The 21,286-nt window shown below is 37.5% G+C and overlaps 1 protein-coding gene across 3 annotated transcripts in view; it reads left to right on the forward strand.

The window, feature by feature from the left end:
* GRM1 (glutamate metabotropic receptor 1) overlaps positions 1-21,286 on the forward strand; it is a 387,183-nt gene that overhangs the window by 350,375 nt on the left and 15,522 nt on the right. For all 3 annotated transcript variants that reach the window (XM_041735611.1, XM_041735625.1, XM_041735617.1), the window contains exon 7: positions 948-1,878. In XM_041735611.1, coding sequence (XP_041591545.1) covers positions 948-1,878 — 931 coding nt within the window. The remainder of the gene's footprint in view (positions 1-947; positions 1,879-21,286) is intronic.

Genomic DNA, 21,286 nt, shown 5'->3' on the forward strand with positions numbered 1-21,286 from the left:
ACTCAAAGTTCTGTGGAGGGGTTGTCTCTGGGAGCTGACAAATGTCTCTCTCTATGTGAAATACAAAACAGACTTTATTCTCCATCTAAGGGAAAAGATAAGCCAGGTATTTAGGAACATCCCTCCCTTCAAGAAATGCGTGACAGGAGATTTCATCCTTCCCTGATACATCTAGTAGAAGCTGATTATACAAACACCCTTAGATGCCACAAATGGATCCTACATAACTCAAGGGGTGAGACAAAGTGAGTAATATGTAATAAATGGGAGAATGCAGATTCTTCTAAAGAATTCAAATAAAATTTACATTTAAAATACTCTCCTGGCAAAAATAGCACCTGTCTATGAGCTGGACTTACTCTGGACATTAGCTAAGTGAAATGAAAATTTTGTTAGTTTATTTCTGACTAACTTATTCTATTACATTATCACCATTTAACCTTCCCTGGAAACACAGTTAGCTTCCTTCTTTTTCTTTTTTTGAAAGTGTAGAACGAAGTTCCACCCACAGAGTGGCATCCATTTATAAAGCTGGTGTTAGGAGAAAAGATTATTTTTATAGGCTCAAACGTGTCACATTAGTGTTGTGATGAGATCAGGTTTGGGAACACAATTGTCCAGACAAGACAATAGTGTATATTTATTAGTATAATAATAAGGCATTTAAAAAATAAAATAACACAAAATATGGGAGATATGAACATAGCTATGCCTCTGGTAACTAGTAAGCAATGTTGTTATTGATCAGCAGAAATCTTGGATTTTAAAACTGTTTTTCTTGGGGCACCTGAATGGCTCCATCGGTTAAGCATCTGAATCTTGATCTCCTCTCAGGTCTTGACCTTAGGGTTGCGAGTTCAAGCCCCACATTTGGCTTCATGATGGGTATGGAGTCTACTTGAAATGAAAAATTTTTTTAAAAATTAAAACCATTTTTCTCATTACAGGCTGTGAACCTATTCCTGTGCGCTATCTTGAGTGGAGCAACATAGAATCCATCATAGCCATCGCCTTTTCCTGCTTGGGCATACTTGTCACCTTGTTTGTTACCCTCATCTTTGTGCTGTACCGGGACACACCAGTGGTTAAATCCTCCAGTCGGGAGCTCTGCTACATTATCTTAGCTGGCATCTTCCTTGGTTATGTATGCCCTTTTACTCTCATTGCTAAACCTACCACCACATCCTGCTACCTCCAGCGCCTTCTGGTTGGCCTCTCCTCTGCCATGTGCTACTCTGCTTTAGTGACCAAAACCAACCGAATTGCACGCATCCTAGCTGGCAGCAAAAAGAAGATCTGCACCCGGAAGCCCAGGTTCATGAGTGCCTGGGCCCAGGTGATCATCGCCTCAATTCTGATTAGTGTGCAGCTGACCTTGGTGGTAACCTTGATCATCATGGAGCCCCCCATGCCCATTCTGTCCTACCCAAGTATCAAGGAAGTCTACCTTATTTGCAATACCAGCAACCTGGGTGTGGTGGCCCCTCTGGGCTACAATGGACTCCTCATCATGAGCTGTACCTATTATGCCTTCAAGACCCGCAACGTGCCCGCCAACTTCAATGAGGCCAAATATATTGCCTTCACCATGTACACCACCTGCATCATCTGGCTGGCTTTTGTGCCCATTTACTTTGGGAGCAACTACAAGATCATCACCACCTGCTTTGCAGTGAGCCTCAGTGTAACGGTGGCCCTGGGGTGCATGTTCACTCCCAAGATGTACATCATTATTGCCAAGCCCGAGAGGAATGTCCGCAGTGCCTTCACCACCTCTGATGTAGTCCGCATGCATGTTGGCGATGGCAAGCTGCCCTGCCGCTCCAACACTTTCCTCAACATTTTCCGAAGAAAGAAACCAGGGGCAGGGAATGCCAAGTGAGTTATCTGACCCAGCTTTACCTCCCCCTCTCTTTTCTCCTTTCTTCTAGTGGACTAAACCATGTTCTTCCATTTCCCCAATGGTTTTCATTTCCTTTCTTAATCTTTTCTCCTTTATTACAAATTTGACATTTTCTTACAGTAGGAATACTAAAGGTCTTCTTTGTTTTCATTCCTTTGAAAAAGCAAGGAGTGTGAAGCAACAACCAGCCGTGCATATCCTTATCCTTACCTAGAATCTTCAGCTTCTTTTCTACAAATTTTTTCCTTTCACATGTGTCCTCACCTTTATGGAACATCAACACATCTCTGAGGTCTGGGTTTGAGATGCAGACCCTAGTTCTAATTTCTAGTTTTGACTATGATTGAATAAAGCTTCTGAGTTATTTTTATGACTCTGGAGTCTCACCATTACTAATCTGGGTTGGAAGGAAGGAAATTAAGCACCTGGGGAAATTTGACTATTTCAAAATTTGAGTGCAACTAGTGGCAAATCTGTCCTGAAATAAGTTCCCTTAAGCAATTGTCCTACCGTACCCCTCTTATTTATTGAGTATAATGTAATAAAGTAATGTAATTAGTATAATAAAGGTGTTCCATAATGCCACACCTGAATTGTGCTACCTCTACTGCAAGGCCACAGTGAGAATGGTTTCCAAGCCATAAAGCATCAAAACAAATAGGAAAGTAGTTAAAGGTGAGAAGTCCACACTGATACAAATGCTGGAAGCTCTATAGGTAATTGAACCATCCAAAAATTCCTCACTTTTTCCCCATTAGCAGTATCAATTTTTCTTCCTGAAACAATCCTTTAAAAGTGAAGAATTTTAGTACAAATAGCTATAACATATACATTGTTTTATAACTGTTCTCCCACCCTACTCCCAAACAAGCCAGCAAGACAAGGGGAATAGGTATTATTTTCCCCATTTTATAAGTGAGGAAGCTCAGCCACTGTGAAATTATGTGACTCGTAATTCTATTTAGTTAGATATTCTTTGCCTAGGTCTTAACTGGCAGGAAATTTCCCATCTTACCATATGTCAAAAAATGTATATGCCTTAAGCCTCTGTGTTTTGTATCTTTACTTGCCTAGCAGTACCATGGGCATCTTTTACAGAAATCATATGACTGGTTTGAGGATCAGATGAAGGAGTCTATGGGAAAACATATTTTTTAGATCCATGGAATTGTTATTATTTCAAGTAATAAATATTTTTTTCAGTGTTAAGGATTAAGATCATAATGAATGCTTACTCATTGATGTATCAATTTCAAGTTCTAAATAAGATACTAATTGTAAAAGTTGCATAGTCATTTTTTCCCTTGCCAGGCTTTTCATGCTAGCCAGCATCCCATCAGGAGCAGCCCCCTGGCAGGGACTCATCAGTAAGCACGAAGGCAAATGAACAGTGCCATGAAATGAGAAAAAAAATAATAGACCATAGCCACGGAGTCCAGATGTAAAATGGCATCATAACAATTTTCATTAAGAGGGACAGGATGAGAAGAAACACAATGAGAAAGGATAAAACTCCTTAAGCTGGAATGTTTGTAGACAGCTAAGATATTTCCTTTGTTGCATGTCATATGGCTTTATGAGGGTTCCATTCTACTATCTACCATTATGCACATCCATGTTTCTGATTTTTATGCCTTTATTATGGTTCTTCAGAAACTTTCATGTGATTTTTGGTCATAGTCATTTCTGAAAGCAGTTTTAACCATTAATGAAAGGAGAAACCTATGTGATCCAGATATCTTGTGTTGGCATCCAGGGATATGCATTTATGAACGCTTTCCCAATGCTTATATGTACACTTGTACATAGAACTACATTAGCTCATGTCCAAAAGCAGTGACTGATGGACAAGCATTGGTGTATATTCTGATCATCTTCTTGTAGCTGGAACTTCTTTCCTTATAAGCTGAGAATATTCCTTTCACTATGAGTTTAGAAATCAATTTTATTTTGGATCCTGCTTTTAGGAGAAAAATCAGCTTGTTCTAAATTGGATTGGTTTTTAAGGAAGTGCTGTTTAATCAATAAATTGCCTATCTATTGGCTATAATTTGTTAACACTCTCAGAATGATATGGTAGGAAATATACTTCTAATTAATAATATGCAACTTTCTTAGTACAATCTGTAGCTTCTGCAAGGCGTATCACACAGCTGAGCTGATGCACAGAGAGTATTTGAGGCCAAATTTCTATGGAACACAGCTATTTATTTACTTATTTTTCTCATCTATTCTTCTGAAGATTCTCTTATAACTCTATGAGACTGTAATTTTAAAATAATAATAATCTCAGTGCCTATGTTTTTACCTTTTTTATTACTGTTTTATGGGTTTCTGGTTTGTCTCCAAACTTACAAAAACCACAACAATCTAATATTTTTCTACAGCATCTAAAATCTAGCAGAGTTTTGCCAACTGGAGCAAAGGGGCTGAAAACTCTGGAGAGCACATCACCCAATGAGTTTATTACCATTCTGGATGTGTAATTCCTACATTTATGGTGCACTGAGGGTGTTCGGCAGTCTGCATATGTAGCTATAAACACAGAACAGCTGCTGTAATGAAGAGCTTCCAACTGATCTGTTTGAGTATTATTCTGAGGAGTTGCAAGTCCGACTTCATCCTTGTAAGAGGCTGTTTCTGAGATACTCGGGAGGGATGACATCGTAGGTCTGTTTTTGCAAAGTTTTCTGCAGTTTTTTAATTTAATTCACAGCTAACCATCTGATAACAACCAAAGGTCTGGGTACTTGCTTTACATTTTCTGAAATGTAGTTTAGGAGGATTCTAATCAATAAATTGGGTTTTTGGGTTACTTACCGTTAGATGTCCAATTAAACATAATCCTGCCCTAGAAAATCGGTTGAATAGTATAATTGCCTTTGACATCTCTAACTTCTTTAGCTGAAGTAACTTAATATATTCTGATTGGAAAATATTTAGACTTAACCTAGTATAAAGATAGTGGTAAAATTCTCTTTCTTGGCAACAGAAGAAATATAAAAATTCCTAGACGTTTATAATTAAATAAGTATTTAGATTCAAATTACTTATAACTTCCTTTTTTTTAAAGATTATTTATTTATTCATGAGAGACACACACACACACACAGAGAGAGAGAGAGAAAGAGGCAGAGACACAGGCAGAGGGAGAAGCAGCCTCCATGCAGGGAGCCCAACTTGGGACTGGATCCCTGGTCTCTAGGATCACACCCTGGGCGGAAGGTGGTGCTAAACTGCTGAGCCACCCAGGTTGCCCTTACAACTTCCTTTTAAGCAAAATGAGTTAACACTATGCAACTGAAAAATTAAAATATTATGTAAATGATATACTTCTTTTAAAAAATAGGTATATTAATGACTAAATGTCAAACTGACATTTCTAATTATTTTCTGGATAAATAACCTCAATGAGTGCCAATCTAATGGCATATGGAACTGAAATGTGACACTTCACCCCTATGGCCTTTTGCATGTAAAACTAAAAACTATTAGAAGCACAAAAAAGCATTAGATTAATGCAAGGAAATAATTTTAAACCCCAGATTCCTAGGGGAGCCTGGGTGGCTTGGTAAGTTAAGGCCACCAACCCTTGGTTTCAGCTCAAGTCATGATCTCAAGGCCCTGAGATCGAGCCCTGCCCCTGCTTGTCCTCAACCTGGAGTCTCCTTGAGATTCTTCACCCCTCCCATGCTATTCCACCCACCCACCCACCCCACTTGTACTCTATTTCAGATAAATGAATAAAATATTTTTAAAAAGTGTCAGTTCCTAAATAAATAGGGTATTATTGTTTTCTTGCAATTGTTTCTTAGGCATTTGAATATGTGTTTCTATTGAGTGCAAAAGCTAAATGAAATACTAGATGGAAGGACGCCTGGGTGGCTCAGCGTTGGGCGCCTGCCTTCGACTCAGGTCATGATCCCGGGATCCAGGATTGAGTCCCACATTGGGCTCCAGCATGGAGCCTGCTTCTCCTTCTGCCCATGTCTCTGCCTCTCTCTCTCTCAGTCTGTGTCTCTCATGAATAAATAAATAAATCTTAAAAAAAAATACTAGATGGAATGATGCTCTGAGGAAATTTTCCTCTTGGTCTGCTAGAAACAGTTTTTGTCCACAAGTAGAGGTCACTAAGCCTGCAACATTCATGATTATGCCTTGGGTATACCTTTAAATTTTTCTTTCTTCCTTTGATTTTGAAAGGAAATATGATAGAGAGTCAACAGATATCACAATCAATAGAAATAACATGTTTTGTTTCATAGGAAGAACTCAATCATTTCTCTAATAAGCTTGTAAATGAGAAAATCTATCATTTTGAAATTTTTTTCCTGTAATCATACAATAAACGGCTTTAAAAGTATTGTTTAGAAAATGAAAGTATTATAATTATCCCATTGCTTTTAGAGTAAATATCAGAAGATTTTATCTAAGTACTTATCTAAGTGGAGGAATTTTACTACTTGATAGTAGCATTTATGGAGGATCTACTGTTTGCTCATTCATGTATGCAATCAATCATTATTTCAACAGTAAGCTTAAAAGCAAAAGCACATGGGTAACTTGATGTGGTGCTAGGTAATATTCAGGATAAAAATAGGTAAAAGAAGCAGGCACTGACTGTAATCTTATGATACAGTAAGGAACACAAAATATAACTAAATATACTGGAATAGGTGCCATAATACCACAATATAACATTCTGAGTGTCAGGAAGGAAAGAGATTATGTCCAGCTAGGAGCAGTATCTGCGGAAGGATAGGACAAAATTTCTTAATAAAAGTAACATTTGAACTTGACCTGAAAGGATGTTTTCAACAAGAGAAACTGCTCTGATGAGACCATTTCACATGTTATGTAAATGAAACTTTAGAAATGTGAATGCATTTTCTGACCATACCATGGAATCTGATATGAATGAAATACATGGAAAGGTATAATGGTGGGCAAATTTATAATGCAGAAAGAGGACAGATTATAGATAATGATCAGTGTTCTGAGAAGAAGCTTACATATTTTTTATATAAACTGCAAGGTACATTAAAGATTTTTGTGAAGTTTTGTGTTCATGTGTATGCTTTGTGGGAAAAGATTGACTATCGAAAGACTAGTTAATAGAGTGCTACAGTAATTCAAGCGGTAGTTTAAAAAAATAAGAGTTTTAAAATAGAGCAGTGGAGTGAAAGTCAAACCCCATGTATGAATATGAAAAAGTTTTCTGAGCTTGATTCATTAGAGTTGAATTGTTTGCAGAGAGGAAGGAAGAAATAAAAACTAGAATACAACTCTCATGATTTAAGCCGGTGCAACTGGAGAAATAGAGTGACCATAAAGGTGGAATACAGGTAGAACTGGTGAGATGTTGATGAGTTGGATTTCAGATTTACCAATTAAGATGCAGTAAAGGCATCCAAATAGAAGCAGCCATAAGTTACTTAGAAATTTAAGACAGGAGCTCAAAAGAAAGGTCTGAGCCAGAGCTCTAGATTTGAGGCTTAATTGTCAGAATGTTTAAAGTGGCCAAAAAAGTGGTTATGACACAAGAAAAGAAGAAAGTAGGAGGAAGAACATTAGGGAACACTTGCACTTGAGAGAAAAGATAAATAAGGAAAACCTGAAGGCAATAAACACAAGGGAATCAAAGAGAATGGGGGGAACAGGAGGACTGCAGTATCCTGGAAACCAAGGAGGAGACTGTGTCTTAGTCAGCTCAGGTTGCCATAGTAAAATCCCACAGACTGGGTGCTTAAACAACAGACATTTATTTTCTCACAGTTCTGGAGGCCAGAATTCCAAGATCAGAATGCCAGCATGGTTGATTTCTGGTGAGATCTCTCCTCTTGGGTTGCAGATGGCTGCCTTCTAACTGTGTACTCACATAACTTCTTTGTGCAAGCATGGGGGGAGAGAGAACTATTTGGTCTTGCTTCTTGTAAGAGCACTTATCGGAGATGAAAGCCCCCCTCTCCGGACTTCATGTAACCCTAATTACCTCTCAAAGGCTCCACCTCCTAATGACATCACACTAGGTGTTAGAACAACCATTCAGTATATAACAGACTATTTCAAGAAGATTGAGCTTGGGATCCTTGGGTTCCTCAAGGATGGACACTTTGTGGTTATCCTTGAGTGGCTTCAGTGGTGTGATGTGGGTAGAATTTCTTTTACAATAAGTTTGGCATTAAAGGAACTTAAAATTCTAGATAGTATTTAAGGAGGGAGGAGTGAAATAAGAGAAGAGAAATTTAAGCTGGTTTATATCTAAGAAAGGGGCTAACAGAGAAAGAAAAATTAAAAATATAACAGAGAGATCATGTGGTTTATGCTGAGCCACCTGACCCAGACCTGTGCCATTACAATATAGTTTATCATCTATTGATAACTCTGTGACCACTGAAGCATCAACTCCGAAGAACTGAGTTGGTTATGTTCGATACTGGTTCTCACTTAGTTACATGTGTGTTGCTTGACATTAAAAAAGAAAAAAGATGAAAAAATTAGGCTGGATATTTATAGGAATTTTTATTAAAATCCCAAAATACAGCCCTTGATTTTTAACAGACCTCTGGACTTACAAATATTGAGTGTAGGATTTCAGAAGTGACATATGAAGGAAAGTCTGGAAAGTAACATGTGTTTTCCTGGAACTATTGGCAGATATAAAGGATTCATGGTTAATAAGTAGAAGTTGCATTGTAGATCCAGAGACAGACTCAGTTGGGGCTAAAGCAGTTACCTTTATTCAGCTGTGATTAAAAGAACTAGAAACCCTCAGATCTCTCCCTGACAGCCAGTCATAGTGCCTGAGTGTGCCAGCATGAGGACATTTTATTTGGGATAAAGACTTATGCCCCCTGAAAAACCAAGCCAAAATGCCTTCACTTCCTGAAAGATGTAACATTTTGTCACCTGGAAGCACATTAGCCGTAATTTGGAATGAAAATAGAGAAGTTGGCATATCTGTCATATGTGGAGAAGTTGCTGCTGTGAGGGACCAGCTGCAGAGGCCATGGGCTTAAGTGTGGGGAAGGAGTGCATGACAGGACAAAGGGGGGTAGGGGGTTGGACACAACTTGTCTCCCATCAGGTGCAGCAAATTTGGAATCACCATTGTTTTCTTGTTTTTTTTTTTCTCTTGTTAATAATATGTGTTCATTCTGTGAATAACACAGAAATAGCTACTTTTGATACTCATATTTTATGTTTTTAAGTTCTATACTGAGACCATAAGGTGCAGGTTATGTTGCAGCTTCAGAGAGAACATACTTCCTTTTGAATATGGGTCACCTTTTATATTTCGTTCAAATTCAAATAAACTTGCATGACTGATACATATTCAAATTCCCAAATTTGATATTTTATCCTCATATGTTAACAGTACGTAGTTTTTAGACTGAATTCAGAATATTCTTTTTTTAAAGATTTTCTATTTATTTATTTATTTATTTATTTATTTATTTATTTATTTTAAAGAGAAAAAGTGGTGAAGGGCAGAGGTAGAGAGAGAGAAACTTTAGCAGACTGTGCTGAAGTGGGGAGCCCGACCCAGGGCTCCATCTCATGATCCTGAAATCATAATCTGAGGTGTAACTAGAAATTAGATGCTTAACCAGCTGCACCACCCAGGGGCCCCTGATCCCAGAATATTCTACATGAATATCCATAATGGCTCAAGAAAGGTCCATATGACACAATTGTGCAAAGAAACTAAGACTTGACAACCTCAAGCCATTTTTATAAGAGAAAGAGATGGGGCTAAAATCATTGAGGGTTTTTTGGATAAAATCATCACTGTGTGTAGGTCTGCAACCTCAATAATGTATACATTTATTCATGCATATAATAAAATGAATAAGACTGCCCTCAAGAAGTTCATGGTTATTGGTATTACATACCATGGTTAAAATCGGGTGAGTGGGAATGATAGGAAATGGTATAGTGTGGTGATTCAAGTAGGTGACTAACTTTAGAGTCAGAAGTTTATTAAGTATACACCCAACTCTATGTAACAGTCACCTATTAAATGAAAGAAACTGTTGGAGACCCACTGGAGTCCTGCAGCCTGAACCTGACCATGGATGTTCTCAGATCATGAAAACAGAGCCTATAGACTCACTAATTAGAACTCTTGAGCTGCAAGTTACAGAAGCCAACTTAAGCTAGCCTAAACATATTTATTTTTCATTTGCATAAAATAAATGGGAAAATGTATGTAAAGAGTGTAGTACAGTGCCTAGCACATAGTTAATTTTCAATAGCTGTTAGCTAGTGACACTGAAATTATGAAAATAGGACAATGTATGGGAGTCTATATACTAGCAACAAAACTCTGCATTACATCATCATGTAAAGAGAGTTCTGATAGAATGCATCATAGTTATCATTAGTTCACAATATCTATGCTGTATAGAATGGAAGAGCACGGGCAGCCCGGGTGGCTCAGCGGTTTGGTGCCTGCCTTTGGCCCAGGGCGTGACCCTGGAGACCAGGGATTGAGTCCCACATTGGACTCCCTGCATGGAGCCTGCTTCTCCCTCTGCCTGTGTCTATGCCTCTCTCTCTCTCTCTCTCTCTCTCTCTCTGTCTCTCATGAGTAAATAAATAAAATCTTTATAGAAAAAAAAAGAATGGAAGAGCATGTATCTGCTAAAAGTGGAGATATGCAAGTGATACTTAGTATGAAATGTGTGTGGGGAAAAAACACCCTGTTTGACATAGCTTGGCAACCTGTCCGTGCTTGGCCATAGCTAAAGAAAGATGAGGTCATTTGCATTCCATCTGTAGTGTCCAGTATAAAGTGTTACCTACTCTAAAGGGAAACAGACCATGTGAGCAACGTGTTTGTAAAGCTAGTTCAAGAACAAAAACATTAACAGCTTGCAAAATGAAGAATATAAGAAAGTACCAGTGGATTTGTAAGCTTCAGATCATGAGAACAGAGCCTTAGGCTCCTTAATTAGAACTCTCTGGCTGCAAGTTATAGGAGCCAACTCAAGTTAGTCTAAGGAAAAGGGGGTGGGCTATTTAGCAGAAAGAATAGAAGGAATACTTTCAGGTATCCCTTGGTAACAAGATTTGAAATGCTTCTGGGCCACATGGGCAATTGAGCTCCTGAGGAGAAAGGTCTCAGGGTCACCTCCTCTCTCCTCCCTGCCTGCCTTCATCATCTCTTCATAGATCTGCTCTCTCCGTGTCATGGGCCTTCATGGTCAGTCCAAGGACAAGCATCCCAGTGCTCTTGAGTTTACATGTTTTTATAGATCAGCAACCCAAAGAGACTGCTTCTGTTCTCTTTACCCCATAGATCTACAAAACACAGAAACTGATTCGCTAAGCCTGGCTCATGAGTCTATCTCAGTTTAAGGAGGTAAAGGACAATCACCTATCTATACAAAATGTGAGTGATTATTCCAAATTCTAGTGGGTATGCCAATGGAGCGGAAAGAAATGTCATACCTCTGACACAACATTTTTATAAAGGTATGCAGTATAGAACCAAACAAATTAACAACAACAACAACAACCTGTCTTTGCTACCTTTATAAAGAATCCTGGCTATAAAATGCTTCTCAGTTGCCTCAAGATAAACAAAGCCGGGGGGGGGGGGGGGGGGGGGGGGGCAGGGCAAGGTGTTTTGTTTTGTTAAAGGAAAATAGATCAGAACGCTGTCTTCTGAATGAATTAAAATCACAGGCCAACAATATAGTATTACTTATTATTAACATTGGTTAATAGAAGAAAATTACATGACTGTAATTGATTTTGTTTCAAAAGGGTAAGGGAAAACCTCGTATAATTTAAGGCAGTTTAACAATACCCTCTATGCAGATTTTCTTTTTTTTTTTTTTTAATTAACTTTTATTGGTGTTCAATTTACCAACATACAGAAAAACACCCAGTGCTCATCCCGTCAAGTGTCCACCTCAGTGCCCGTCACCCATTCCCCTCCAACACCCGCCCTCCTCCCCTTCCACCACCCCTAGTTCATTTCCCCGAGTTAGGAGTCTTTATGTTCTGTCTCCCTTCCTGATATTTCCCAACATTTCTTTTCCCTTCCTTTATATTCCCTTTCACTATTATTCATATTCCCCAAATGAATGAGAACATACACTGTTTGTCCTTCTCCGATTGACTTATTTCACTCAGCATAATACCCTCCAGTTCCATCCACGTTGAAGCAAATGGTGGGTATTTGTCATTTCTAATGGCTGAGTAATATTCCAGTGTATACATAAACCACAGCTTCTTTATCCATTCATCTTTCGATGGACACCGAGGCTCCTTCCACAGTTTGGCTATTGTGGCCATTGCTGATAGAAACATCGGGGTGCAGGTGTCCCGACGTTTCACTGCATCTGAATCTTTGGGGTAAATCCCCAACAGTGCAATTGCTGGGTCGTAGGGCAGGTCTATTTTTAACTCTTTGAGGAACCTCCACACAGTTTTCCAGAGTGGCTGCACCAGTTCACATTCCCACCAACAGTGTAAGAGGGTTCCCTTTTCTCCGCATCCTCTCCAACATTTGTTGTTTCCTGCCTTGTTAATTTTCCCCATTCTCACTGGTGGGAGGTGGTATCTCATTGTGGTTTTGTTTTTTTTTTTTTTTTTTTTTTTTTAATTTTTTTTTTAATTTTTTATGATAGTCACAGAGAGAGAGAGAGGCAGAGACACAGGCGGAGGGAGGAGCAGGCTCCATGCACCGGGAGCCTGATGTAGGATTCGATCCCGGGTCTCCAGGATCGCGCCCTGGGCCAAAGGCAGGCGCCAAACCGCTGCGCCACCCAGGGATCCCCTCATTGTGGTTTTGATTTGTATTTCCCTGATGGCAAGTGATGCAGAGCATTTTCTCATGTGCTTGTTGGCCATGTCCATGTCTTCCTCTGTGAGATTTCTCTTCATGTCTTTTGCCCATTTCATGATTGGATTGTTTGTTTCTTTGGTGTTGAGTTTAATAAGTTCTTTATAGATTTTGGAAACTAGCCCTTTATCTGATATGTCATTTGCAAATATCTTCTCCCATTCTGTAGGTTGTCTTTTAGTTTTTATGCAGATTTTCTTCAAGATAAATGAGTCCACTGCTAACAAAATTAAGCCAAATCCATAGCGATTCTGCTAAATATATTAAAAAACAACCACTTAAAAGAAATCAGTAAGAAATATTTTCCCTTCCTTGATTTTCCAGCTATAAAAATACATAGTTACATTGCTCCTAGTAAATTCTCTCAAATACTGGGGGAATTAATATCATCTTCAGTTTTGCACTGCTTATGTTACTTGGCTTAGGTGGATATGGGATAGGGAGTGGAAAAATGCTAACAAAAAAAAAAAAACATACATGATCAAAGTAAAATAGAAGGATTTATGACCATGGGGCAGCAGAGGCAGTGAGGAAGCAAAAGGGATGGATTTGGGTCACTAGCCAGCTCTATGACTTTAGCCATTGATTTTGTCAGTGCTTTATTGCAAGCTCTAGTATTTCAAGCCATTTTAGTAGTTTTCATAATTTAGTCCTTTACTTAAAAACATATGGAGGGCTTACTACTTTACAAACTGTGGACAATTTACCCATGAAAAAATATTGAATGGTCTGCTATGACCCCACAGAATTTCTCCTGAAGTGGAGGATACCAGTAAGAACACTGATGATGACAGTGTGGCAGAAGGTAGTTCTAGGACAGAGGTGAGGGTAGCGTGTTCAAGAGGCATAAATAGAAACGACCTATAGTGTAGACCGTGGACCATGGATGGAGTCCGGTGGGGATCTAAGATAGCTAAGAATAATGGCTGCCCTTAGCTAGACCAAGCAGTGGGTTAAAGTCGGGGAAGGTATGGGGAAGGTGTTTAAGTCAGGGGAACTACTATGTGAAAAGATACAGAGGCAAGATATAGCACAGCTATATGTTATGTTACCCCCTAATATGTTAGGGGGTAAGTGTTTCCATTGGGCTGACAGTAACTTCTTACAAAAACATATTTAGCTTCAAATGTTTAAAACTGAAAATTTAGCCTAAACTCCAGGGCTAGTCCTAGTATAAAACCACAGCTTTTGCTGTGGTGGTTAGCATGGCTTCAAGGCCTGACACATACCTTTTAAAGACTTGAAGAGAACCACTGATGACTCATTCACTCAACAAATGATTTTCCAGTGTCTAGAATGTGCCAGGACAGTGCAGGGAATTCAGTGGTGAACAAATCAGATCCAGCCCCTGCCTTTGTGGAGGTTAAAATCTAGCCAGATATTAAACAAGTAATCACAAGTGTAGTGAGTGTTTGTAAGAATAAATACAAGGTATTACAGAGTGTTATTAGAGGGATCTAACCAGTCCCAGTGCGTGGAGGCTGAACATGTTCCAGGAAGAAATATTATTTAAATAAGACTTCTGAAGGAGAAGGGGTTAGCTAGGGACAGAGGGGAACTAATGGAGTAGAGCTGTCAAGCAATCAGAATGTAAAGGTGTTGAGAAGGAAAAAGACTCACAGCTGAAGGAAATGAAGCAATTTCAAGATGCCTAGAGGCAAGAAAGAAGGAAAGTATGATGAGAAGAAACTGAAGTGGTCAGGTATGACCAGATCAGGGTCTAGTTAAAGGCCTCAGGGTCTTGGATCTTACCTTCTGAACCACGGAAATCCACTAAGGTCATACAGCAGGGTTGCACTGTCATCCTTGAGACGTGTGTTTTATAGCTAGCATTCCACCCTCAGGGTAGAGGTTGTACTGGGAAGCAAGACTCAAGACTCTGGACTCTGGGAGGAGGCTGTTGCAGAGCCTAGGTGGGAGATTACACGGTTGCCCAACCTAGGGCTTTGACAGTTGGCGGTGAAAAAAGAGATCCCAGAGAAATAATTAAGACATAAAATAAAAGTAAAAGTAAAAACAAAAAATTGCTCAGGAAATTCCATTTTAAGGCATATAGAATAAACAGAGATATGCAGCCACCTCAGGGTTGTTTGGCTCCAAAGACTATAAAATTTGAACTATTAGCAGACTAAATATATTAGCACATCTATGATATGATTGATCTATAAGAGTTGGGGTTGATCAGACACAAAAGCAGAAAAGAGCAGTCACTGAAACAAATGTTGGAAATGGTCATAGGTCTCTGTGATGTGGAGATGGGTGGACAGGCTGATGATCCAGGGGGGCTTTTTGAAAATTTAAGTCCAAATGACAAAATGACCCCTAGAATTAATAGGGTGAAGTCGTAGCTTAATGCCATCAAGTATTTAATTATTAAAGCATGTAATGCCTATTATATCTATTCTCAGCCTTTCTGATCCAGAAATTCATAGCTCGTATGTTATTTACTACACATACACATTTCCTTTATTCCACAAGAAGAATCTTTGTTTCCAAGGAAACAGTAGATGATAGAATTAAAATATCTCAGAAATATATGTTTTTGCTATTCCACAGTAGCCATACAAGTATCTTAGAATAACTACTAATACTGTCACAACCAATTAATTACTCAAAGAGTTAAAATATGGTAGTTTGCATCTGATCTTTCCATCTCTCCCTTTTAAACTAGTTTTACTATATCTACATTAACTGAGTAAATAGCCATTACATACTATACTTTCTCCCTTTTAACCTGAGGATGGGTTTAATACTTACCTCCAGTCCTTATGATGATGTCTTCCTAGTTATTTTGGTAGTCTGAAGCTCATAAGCCTAACCCAGAGTAGATTTTCAGGAATTTACTCATGGGAACAAGAGTCACTTAGTTTTTGTTTGTTGAAAACAGTTCATCTACAACCTTTATATCAAATGTCAGTTTTGCTGGCTATAAAATTCAGGGAGCATATTTTGTTTTTCTGAAGTATTGTCAATATGTCTTTCTGGTTACAGTTAACATAAAGCTTTGCTGCCTCAAATTCTGAGGATTATCCATTTTCCCTTATAAAACACTTCTGTTTTTTTTCCCTAGACATCCAAAATAAAAACATTTCCATTTCCTATAGAGTCTGGTTATTTTACTAGAATGTTTCTTCATATTGGTTTTCTTGGGTCAGTATTCTCAGTGTGTAGTTACAAATCATTTTAAACTTCAGGAAAAAATTCTTGAGCTATATATATAGTCTTCAGTATTCATTTCCTTGCTTTGTTTCTTTTTCTTCAAGCATTTCTAATACCTGTATGTTGAAGCTTTTTTGGTTAACTTCAATATTTACATTTTCTCTCTAATCCTTCTCGTCCTTTCATTTCATATCCTTTTTTGTTGAAGCATAGTTACAAAGTTACATCAATATGAATAGACTTTTAATGGAAGTTTGATGCAGCTTATACAATTGCATGATATACCCCTGTAACCCACAAGTAACCAAGGTATAGAGCATTGGCTTCACCCTAGAAATTTCCCCCATTCTTTTCTAATCTGTTCCACTTTCCATTCAGAGGCAACCACTACTGTGATTTCTACCCTCATAGATTAACTTGCCTGTTCTTGAATTTCATAAAAATAAAATCATACAGTAAGTTTCTTTTATGTCTCCATTCTTTCACAAAGCATGAGATTCACCCATGTTCTTGCATGGATCAAGATTTAATTGCTGGTTAGTATTATGTTGTATGAATATACTAAAATTTGTTTAATCTAATGTGCTAATGGGTATCTACGTAGTTTCCAACTCTCACTATTACACATAAAGCCACAATCAACTTACATATACTAGTTTTTACGAACATATATTTTCATTTTTTTGTGGGTATATGCCTAGAAGTGGAATTGCTGGATGATAAGGCAGGTGTATATTTAACTTGCAAGAAACTGCCAGAGAGATTTTGCCAAAGAAGCTGTAAAGGATTTTGCCATTTTATACTCCTACTAAGAATGTATGAGATCCATTTGATGTTGGTAATCTTTCACATTTTTGTCATTCTAATGAGTATGTAGTTGTATTTAATTATAGTTTCAATTTGCATTTTCCTGATGACTAATGACCTTGAAATTCTTTTCATATACTTTTTTGGTCATTTATATGCCTCTTTTATGAAATACTATACAAATTCTTGCCTATTTTTTTACTAGGTCATTTGTATCTTATTTTGTATCTTTATTGTATCTTATTTTTAGGGCTTCTTTTTATAATCTGGTTATAAGACTTTGTCAGGTACATGTATTATAATATCTTCTCAGTCTGTGACCTGACTTCATTTTCTTAGTGGTATCTTTTGATGAGTGAAAGTTTTTAATTTTGATGGAGTTCAATTTATCATTTCTTTTATGATTAGTGCTTTTTATATTCAGTTTAGAAAATTTTTACCTACTGTAAGTCACAAAAATATTTTCCTATATTTTCTTCTAGGAGCTTTATAATTTTGACTTTTTTCATTTAGAGCTGTAATACTTTTTTTATGTGTGATATAAATAATGGATCAAGATTCTTTTTTTTTTAATAGAAATCCAATTTTCCCAGCTCAGTTTTTGAAAAGACTTTCCTTCCCTCATTGAATGACATTGGTGCTTGTGTCAAAATTCAACTGAACACACACATAGATGGTCCCAGTTATGAACTCTTTACTATATTCTCTTGATATTTGTCTATACCACACTGTCTTCTATTCCTGAATCTTATATTGTTTTAAAATCAAGTAATATAACTACTCCAGCTTTATTATTGTTCTGGCTATTCTGGGTCTAGGACATCACTGCCATTGCTCAAAATTTCATCTTTATATATGACATTACCTGTAGGGTTTTCATAATTTACCTTTATCAGGTTAAGGCTATTCCTTTCTCAGTTTGCTGAGAAATTAATCACAAATGGACATTGAATTTTGTCAAAATATTTTTCTGCATCAGTTGAAATATCCTATTTTTCTATTGTATTCTGTTAACATGGGGAAATACCTTGAATTATTATCAAATACTAATCCATTCTTGAATTTCCTGATATAAATTCTTCCTTGTTCTCCTCTATATTGCCTAGCTGAAATAGAGTCTACCGTGTCTGACATTGGTGTAGCTAATAGCTTTTAGTTTTGGTTAGTGTTTACATGTTCTACCTTTTCCATTCTTTGCTTTTCAACTTTTCTGTGTCCTTATGTTTATTTTTTAAAAGATTTATTTATTTATTCATGAGAGACCCAGAGAGAGGCAGAGACACAGGCAGAGGGAGAAGCAGGCTCCCTGCAGGGAACCTGATGCAGGACTCAATCCCAGGACCAAAATCATGGCCTAAGCTGAAGGCAGACACTCAACTGCTGAGCCATTCAGGCATGTCCTTCTGTTTAAAGAGTGTCTGTCCTAAGCTGCTCATAGTTAGTTAGAGTTAGACTTTGTTTCTTAGGTTGATAATACTTATGTTTAAATTAGATTATTTAGTTCATTTACACTTGATGTAATTGCTGACATAATCATATTTATATCTACTTTTTAACTATTTTCTGCTTGTCTTGGTGGAATGATTACTTCCATTTATGTGTTTGCTCTCCTTTTGTTTTTCTTTTCCTTCTTGCTTTCTTTGGATTAATATAGCACTTTAATATTCAGTTTTCCCATCTATTAATCTGTTAGCTTAACATTCTTTTATTATTCTGTTTATAGTTACCCTAGAGATTATAATAAGGATTTCCTGACTTTTGTAATCTTAAATAAATTAGTAGTTTTCTCACTTTCCAAACAAAGCAAGGATCTTAAAGCACATTAATTTCATTTGCTTTGTGTCAACTTTCATGCTGTGCACTGTAATTCTGCACATTTTTTACATCTTATATTACATGACTATGATTGTTTTGCACAATCAATACGTATTTATATATTCCTGATATGTAGATCCTCCGATGATGGACTGAAACGATTTGAGTGTGTATTGTAGTTTTATAAAGTTTATTCTGCTTCACTTGGTGCATCTTATTACTAGGGTATAGTTATCCAGGGGTCCTGTGGTTCCCCACTGTTTCCCTGGGCTCCACATTCTTAAATGCCTTTAACTTCAAAGTGATTCATCAGTGCTGTGAAACTTCCAAAAACTTCATTCTGATTTCTGGCAGTTTTCTACTTAGCTTTGTATCCTGTGCTTTGTGCAGCCTAAAATGTGCACGTTTTTTATGAGGGAACCTACTAAGTGTTAGTCTCTCTCTCTCTCTCTCTCTCTCTCTCTCTCTCTCTCTCTCTCTCTCGTGTGTGTGTGTGTGTGTGTGTGTGTGTGTGTGTGATATCTCTCCAAACTCTTGGCTCCTCAAGTCCTAGTTGCATTGTAAGACTTAAAATCAATTTTCATGTCTATAGGCCTATGCATTTAAAAAGTTTTTCTTGCTTCTTTACCTCTTAGTTAAGACCCCCTGCCTGCATGCTCAGTCTCTTCTCCTGAACCAAGAATCATCAAATGTTCCAAGGACAAAATAATTTGAAGATTATCTACTTATCCTTCTGAAGTTCACTTATTTCTGACTTGGATTTTCTGACTTGGATTCTTTCTGACTTGGTACCTTGAATTCTGGTTGCTATGACAGTTTTCAATGTCTGTAAATGGTTTTTAAAAATATTGAATCTGTTTTTTCTAGTTGTTCTCAGTGGGAGACTTGTTTTACCCCAAGGTATTACATCTTAGCTGAAAGCAGATGTCCTCTTATGCCAATTTTAGTATCTCTTCCTCTCCTTTTTCAGTAAACTATGATATCACTATGCTTTCTTTTAGGGCTATGGGGACTATACATCTAATACTATGAAAGAACTTGTGTGATAATTGCCTATTAGGTTCTTTTTTCAGGTTTGATGGGTGGTGACATGAGGATATTAATGGCTCTGCTTACAGAGAAATGGTAGCATAAAATAAATGTTAGTAGAACCATATCTAATATTGTTGATGCTATAGCCAAGAATATCAGAGCCTCACACAATTCTAGATTTAAGTGATCTAAGTCCTTTTTGTTATCATTACTTTGATTTTAAGCTTCTTATCATAGTAATTATTTCTGATTTCTGTTTTTTTCAATTTTTTATATTTTGTCAAGAGATAGGAAAATAGTTGATTGACAGTACTGGTCTTTTTAGCAAATCAAATATGTAACAAGGATTCATCATTTTTTAAAAAGATTTATTATTTTATTTTAGAGAGAGGGGAGGGGCAAAGGGAGAGAGAATAAATAGACTGTATGCTGAGCACTGAACCCAATTCCCGGCTCAATTTCACAACCTTGAGATTGCTACCTGAGCTGAAACCAAGAGTCAGATGCTTAACTGACTGTGCCACCCAGGTGCCCCAAGGATTCATAATTTTTAATTGATCAAAATTAAGCTAAATTTGAAATTATGATTACTAATGAATCACAAGGGCTTTTTTTAAAGATTTATTATTTGAGAGAGAGAGAGAAAAATAAAGGCGTGAGCGGGAGGTGCAGTGGGAAAAGGACAGGGAGAAAGAATCTCAAGCAGACTATCCACTGATTGTGGAACCCTTCATGGGGCTCAGTCTCATGACCCTGAGGTCATGACTTGAGCTGAAATCAAGAGTCAGATGTTCAATTGACTGAGCCACCTAGGCACCTCCATGAATCACAAGTTATGATGAGCAAATATTTTCTGTTTTCCAAACTCCTGCATTAATTTGCCATAATCACTCAGTTATTTGTAATTGCCTGCAATTGGGTAGATCAGAAAGGTTAAAAGATAGGCTAAACATTTCTGACACATAATGTTACTTTCATGGAATTCTTTCAATACTGAGGAGACAGACCCATCGGTGGGAAAAACAAAAAACAAAAAACACCTTTAGCAACCACATGAGGCAAGATTGACAAAATTGGAGATTCAGAGGCACCCAATCATGTGGTCAAGTTTCTCCATCATTTGTCTAATTCCGAAGTTGTGTGGATCAGGAATGCAAAATTCTAAACTGAAAATCTTGAAAAGCTTAGCCTCTTAATGCTGAAGTGATGAAGACCCACCAGATGAAGTGTACTAGTGCACAGCCAGATGTTCTGTTAAAAGTCCTGAAGGGGTATGGCCTACAGTAGACTGATTCCTATCCCAATTATAAAATAACTTTGACTCAGCTCAGTTCTGGATTAGATAAAGATGATCTATCCCCCTTAACAGATAAAGTGGTAAAGCAACTCTAGCACAGATAATACCATCTACAATTTACAACCTCTGCAGAATCGTTTTATATGTGTGTGTTTGTGTATTTATATATACATACATACATATGTGTCTTATGTGTTTAGTGTGGAAGAGTTAAGATAATATTACCAAAAAATCAAGGGAAACAATTAGACAATAGAAGCAGACCCACAGGTGATACACTGATCACTGTTGGAGGTTGTTAGAAAATCAAGTCATTATTCTGAATATTTCTAAAGAAAAGAATCATCCATTTCACTTGTTTGAACTCTACATCAGAGGAACTAAATAGCTGATGAGGAGAAGTTCTAATTTAGAA

Source organism: Vulpes lagopus, chromosome 2 (assembly GCF_018345385.1).
Source record: "Vulpes lagopus strain Blue_001 chromosome 2, ASM1834538v1, whole genome shotgun sequence".
NCBI classification, from domain to species: domain Eukaryota; kingdom Metazoa; phylum Chordata; class Mammalia; order Carnivora; family Canidae; genus Vulpes; species Vulpes lagopus.